Source organism: Zalophus californianus, chromosome 1, assembly GCF_009762305.2.
Source record: "Zalophus californianus isolate mZalCal1 chromosome 1, mZalCal1.pri.v2, whole genome shotgun sequence".
Lineage (NCBI taxonomy): Eukaryota > Metazoa > Chordata > Mammalia > Carnivora > Otariidae > Zalophus > Zalophus californianus.
Genome location: NC_045595.1, coordinates 33,959,880 through 33,965,879, shown reverse-complemented (window position 1 = coordinate 33,965,879; position 6,000 = coordinate 33,959,880). Strand labels below are relative to the sequence as shown.

Here is a 6,000-nt window from a genome sequence, read left to right as displayed (position 1 = left end):
AGTCTTGAACTCGCTTTAGCCTGGGAAACCCGTGTGGCCAAGTCTCCACATGGGTCTAGCACCACCTGGATCTGGAATCCATTCAGGGGATCCATCATGCGTTTACTCTTGGCAGGGCACACCCTGAAATGCTGGAATCTGCTCTCATTGAAACTTCAATCTGCAACAAGGGGGACAAAAGCCCCTCCTGGAGGTCCTCAGTGGAAATGGAAGATGACTGCTTTCTTCGGCATGGCTTAAGGAAGGCTTCCATCGGGGAGATGAGAGTCAGGGTTTGCCCCAACCACGCTGCTTGGCTGACCCTGAGGGCCTTGGGAGAAACTTCTCCTGTGACCGTGGGGCCAGATGCCACTGCTCACCGCTCACTGCTCTTATTTATTTATATAAGAGAAAATAAGGAGCCCTTGTTGCTTAAGCTTATCATAAGGAAGGGTAGAAACCCTTCATTTAGCCCAAGATGAAATTTTTGCTCTCGGAATAATAAGTACACCTAACTCCAAGAATTACGTGCATTACTCACTTGTAGCCATCATACTTCATAGCCCATCCAAGTCCCTGGTGTTCAGGAAACCCTGCTCTATTCTAGACAAGAAAAATCAGGTTGTTGTTGGCCTGGGTTTCTTCTATGACTTGAAACTCCCACAGGCTGCAGCTGGGTAATATTTTATCTGTGTAGCCCCTGAGCAATATAATGAGAAGTTTGCAAGACCCTAATCTTAGGAAACATGAGGTGTAGTGCTGGAGAGTTTTGTCTAGTCCTTTACCCAAGTACTTACCCTATGATGTGCCTGTTACTGTTTAGACATTGAAGACACATCAAAGAACTCAGACAAGCTCCCTGTTCTCCTAGAACTTGTTTAACTTCAGCAGAGGAAGACCCATCCTGCAAGTGTAAACTAACATATGAACAAGAAAATCTTAAAATCGTAAGTGTGACTGTGTAATTTTAAAAGGTGATGGGAGAGAAATGAACAGGAGGAGGGAGGAACGTTGGCTGCAGGCATCAGGAAAGGCCTCTCTGAGAAGCCAAGAGCTGAGTGGGGCGTGGGACACAAGAAAGCACTCCCCATTGGGAGGCTGAAGGCAGAGGGTGGCAAACAATGGTCCATCCCCAAATGCCAGCTGACACCATTTTTGGGTGTGGCCTGCAAGCTGAGATGGGGTTTTACATATTTTTTTTTTAAGATTTATTTAGTTATTTTAGAGCACAAGCAGGAGGGGCAGAGGGAGAGGGAGAGAGAATCTCAAGCAGACTCCCACTGAGCGCAGAGCCCCTCATGGGGCTCAATCTCATGACCATGAGATCATGACCTGAGCCACAACCAAGAGTCAGACTCTTAACCGACTGTGGGGCCCTGGGTTTTACATTTGTAAATGGCTCAAAAGAAATCTAAGTAGCAAATAATTTGTGACACATAAAAATGATATAAAATTCAGGGGCACCTGGGTGGCTCAGTTGGTTAAGCATCCGACTCTTGATCTTAGCTCAGGTCTTGATCTCTGGGTCGTGAGTTCAGGCCCCACATTAGGTTCCATGCTGGGCGTGGAGCCTACTTTAAAAAAAAAATGATAGAAAATTCAAATTTCAGGGTTCATCAAGTTTTATTGGAACAAAGCCAGGCTTATTTGCTTACATGCTGTCTCTGGCTGGTTTGGTGGTACAGTGATGAAGCTGAGTAGTTGTAACAGAGATCGCATGGTCCACAAAGCCTAAAATATTTACTATGTAGACTGTTCAGGAGAAAGTGTGCTGACCCTGATCTAGGAGAGGAGCATTCACACAGAGGGAGCCACACATGCTAAGTCCCAGCACAAAGACCTGCAGGACGGCGGGAGGCTGGAATAAGGGGCGGAAATGATGTCTGGTAGACACGAAGAGACCAGGTGTGGGGGACACAGGGTATCTGTTATCTAATCATATGCACCCTCTGTTACGGGCCATAGGCTTTTGTCTAGTCTCTACCCCAAATGGTTTCAGCTTACTGAAAGCAAGGCCAAAGTTTATCATTATAATGGACAAAATTCTACCCCATCCTCCTGGACCAGTGCGACCTGGGAACCCATAAACCTTCCTCCTGCCTCCCTTTGGCTCAGAGCTGTGGTTTTCCAACTACAGCCGATGATCAGGATCCCAGCTCTGCTGCTTACTGTCTGTGTGACCCTGAACAAGTTACTTGACTCGTCTTGGACTCGTCTTGGACAAGGAAACTTGGCTAGTTTCCTCTTTTGCAATGTAAAGCTACTACTACCTAACTTAAGGAGTTCTGTGACATTTAAATGAGATAATGCACCTAGTTAAGTGCTGTGATTAGCAGCTGCTATTATTATTATTATTATTATTATTATTATGGAGCAAAAATGTCACTTGGCAAATGGGGCTCCTGGGCTCCACCCCCAGAGATCCAGATTCAGTTAGTCCAGGGTGGGGCCCAGGAATCTGTCACAAGGAGTGTGAACCACACATTGAGAAATACTGCCCCAGGAAGACAGGTGCGCGGCCATCTGGCCTGGCCACGTGACCTGGCCTAAGGCATTGATAAACAGTAACTATGTATCATTGAATGGGTAGAGAGTTTGGGGGCGGGATTTTTTTTCCCCCCTATGCAAGCCCAAGCCTGAGTTTGGACAAAGAAGTGGAGGTGGGGATGGGGCGGGCCTCACAGCAACCCCACTCTGTGTGAATCATATTAAGTACTCTCCCATTGCAGGCAGGGGCCTGCGCAGGTTAAGTTGTGTATAGACAAAGAGTTCCCTGCCTTACTTTGCAAATCCAGGAATCTCCGTGTGGTTTATTCCCATTCTTACCTGTGGTTGATAGGGTTCTTGTATTGCACTTCCTGGGGGAGACAGTACAAAGGGAGACAGGCTTCCTCCTTCTCCCCTCCTCCCCCATTAGTTAGGTGGGGGGGCGGTGAGGGCAGGAAGGTAAATGAGGGAGGCAGAAGTGGTATGAGGCAATAGAGAGGGGCGCGGACCGTGGTCAACCAGAGAGCTCATGTTGCACCTAAGGGGCTAGCTGCTCCTCCTCCTCCAGCCAATTGTGGTCATGCAGGAATGCAGACTGAGAATGGCCAGAAATTCCTTATTTTCTAAAAGAAGCCAACTATCCAGATTTTTATGCAATATATTCCCATTAATAAACATTGGCAAGTAATTAAAAAAAATGTTTTAAACCCAATAGGGGCCAAACAAAACAAATCCTCTGGCTGGATCCAGCCTGTGGGTGGGCCTCCGATTTGCAAACTCTGGTCTAGACTGAATAATTCAAGCTCTGGGACCTGCACCCCCACTCCCACCCCACCCTGTGGCCTGGTATAGGGACAGGAATTGTCCTAGGGCAGTGGTTCTCAACTTTAGTGACACATTAAAGTCACCTAGGGAGAGAAAAATCAGTTACTGATGCTCAGGCTCCGTATCCAAAGGGTCTGATGTTATTGGTCCGGGGGTGGGGGTGGTTGTGGGGAGGAGGTCCCCAGGGAATACGCAGTCAGAGTTGAGCTCCAGTGTGCAAGGCAAGACCAAAGGGACAATGTTTGGAGAAGGAAATCCTGGGAACAGGGTGCCCAGCAGTCTGAAAAACAAGGCCAGGCTAGAAACCCCTGTCAAGGGGTTAACTTTCTGTGCTTTCCCGCCTGGTCTCTGGGCAACGGTCACATAGACAGTGGTGAAGAGTTTGACATTATCAAACGGTTCGGCTTGCAGTTGGCATCAGACAGCAACAGGTGTTGATGAAATCCTCATAGCCTAGTACAGCCGTAGGAGGTAATGGTGGGGGTAGGGGTGGTTATGGGTTTGGTCCGGGAAAGAAGGGACAAAGGGAAGGTATGGTGCTCCTCCTGCTCCCCTCTACTGATGCCCACGCAGGGAAGCAGCCGAAGCCTGGGAGCACCAGGCAACCGTCAGCAGCCCAGAGGGAAGATTCTTCACCACAGAGGAGCTGTGTCAGGCAGACCACCTCTTTCCCAAACGTTCCGGAAGAAAGTGACCCTCAAAGTTGGGGTGAGAGTGGATGCTTGGGTGAAGAATTCTTTTGCAGTTTTTGATACATAGCCCCCGTTTGGCCCAAGGTCGGTTGTAAATGCGTGTTGCAGGAACGGAGAGCAAGAATGAAGGCGTCAGTGGCTGTCTTTACTGCCCTTTTTGCCTTTTGAGGCAATTCTTACTCTTCTTACCCCTTCCCTATGAGCAAACAAGGTGGGGGAGGGGTCTGTATGGGAATTGGGTCCCCTGAACTTTGTTTTCCATTAGCTGCTGGGCTTTCCAGCAAGTTCACCAGTTGCCAGGGTGGTTTCATACAAAGGCTTCACTCACGTATATTAATTGGCCCTTAACACACAGGAAGACACCAGTGAGTTTTTATAGTGTGTGGAGGGTTTTTGAACCAAGGAACCAGATTCCTCATTTTCCCTGCACCCACTACTTTCCCTTTGAAGTCCACGGGAGCCTTGCTCAGGGTGTCTAGAGAGAAAGGAGGATCTGGTCTAAGTGAATTGTTAGGAAAATGTATTAAAGTGCTAAAGTAAGATTAAGTTACCCAGAGAAAATACACTTTGGCCAGAAGAAACTGCAATCAGAACCATCTGAAGGGGGTCCTGTGGTCAGAGAAAAGAAGAAAATGTACTTTAAAAATTCAATTAATGGGCTAAGTTACCTCAGAGGAAATAAAGACTCATTGTCTTTTACATGTTTAAAATATGAATTGCCAATTAATGATGTGATTGGCAAATTGCTCTACAATTAAAAACAGAAATGTTGTTTGAGGCAATTAGAATAATTGTCATATGTTAATTATGGGTTGATGGATTTTGCATGCTGCCAGCAATTACCTTTTGAGTCTGAGCTTTTCTGAACAGAATCCAAATCCATAAAGACATTGATAAAATAAGAACTGTCTTCCCCATTGGCATGCCTGCCACATTTTTAGTGTCTTTTAAGGTATGTAATTATTTTTAATTAGGTCTCCAGAAGAAATTTTCTTAATACATGTTTTACTAGGTCATCATTAAAGAACCTTGCAACCAATAAGAAAGGAGAGGGGAATAGAAAGAATACAGACATGGAAAGTCAGGCAAGTCTTGGTTTAGATATTTACTAGCTGGGTACTTTGGGCAAATTGCTTAGCCTTTCTGAACCTCAAAGTAAAATGGGGAAAATATCAACCATCACTAGGAGGTTTGTATGAGGTAATATTTATATATCCCCAAGTGCTGTGAATGAGGCATAGCAAATGCTCAATAAAAGTAATTATTGCTTTTCTAGAAATAGTAGGATATACTCTCAAGCTGGGCTCGCCCCTCAACTATTTCAATATAGTAAAGTCCTTGAAGTTACCATTGTTGCAACTAGGACCGTCATATGTAGCCATCCAGATTATGGTCTGCACCACTTCTAGGAGAGTCCCTGATTTTGAAGGCTATGTGAATAGTGCTCCTTGAGGTTGTGCAGTGCACAACCTTCACAACTATACATGGCTGTTCTGCTTAAGACCAATATCGTAAACTTAAGTCCTTTTAAATATTTGGTCCTCAGATAAACATGTCTTATTTTTGTTCATTAGACCTTCTCCTAGTTGGGCTTTTTTCAGCAGCATTTATCAGAGGTTAGCATATTTTTACCTGGAGACTTAATATGGCCTACAGCCTGTTTTTGCAAATACATTTTTTTTGGAATGCAGTTACACCTGTTCATTTACATATTATCTTCAGCTACTTTTGAGCTACAAGGGCAGAGTGGAGTAGTTGCAACAATGACTCTGTGGCCCACAAAACTGAAAATATTTGCTATCTGGTCCTTTATCGAAAAAGTTTGTTGATCCCTGGTATTAATGACTGTCTAGCCAAATATCTGTTTATATGAATTCCAGGGAAAGTTAATTGTTTATTGTTTCTCTTCTCTCGCTCCTCCTCTTATATTACTGAGCCAGGAGGTTTTACCTGATTCCTCGTTGCCACTTCCATACTCTTCTCCTTTCTCCTTCCCCAAACTCCTACAACTCTGAAA

The 6,000-nt window shown here is 45.3% G+C and overlaps 1 protein-coding gene across 2 annotated transcripts in view; it reads left to right on the top strand.

Annotated features, from left to right (window-relative positions):
• Positions 1 to 888: 888 nt before the first annotated feature.
• The window catches only part of LRIG1 (leucine rich repeats and immunoglobulin like domains 1), a 128,952-nt gene continuing 123,840 nt past the window's right edge, over positions 889 to 6,000 (top strand). For both annotated transcript variants that reach the window (XM_027586778.1, XM_027586777.1), the window contains exon 1: positions 889 to 926. In XM_027586778.1, coding sequence (XP_027442579.1) covers positions 904 to 926 — 23 coding nt within the window. In that variant the 5' untranslated portion in view covers positions 889 to 903. The remainder of the gene's footprint in view (positions 927 to 6,000) is intronic.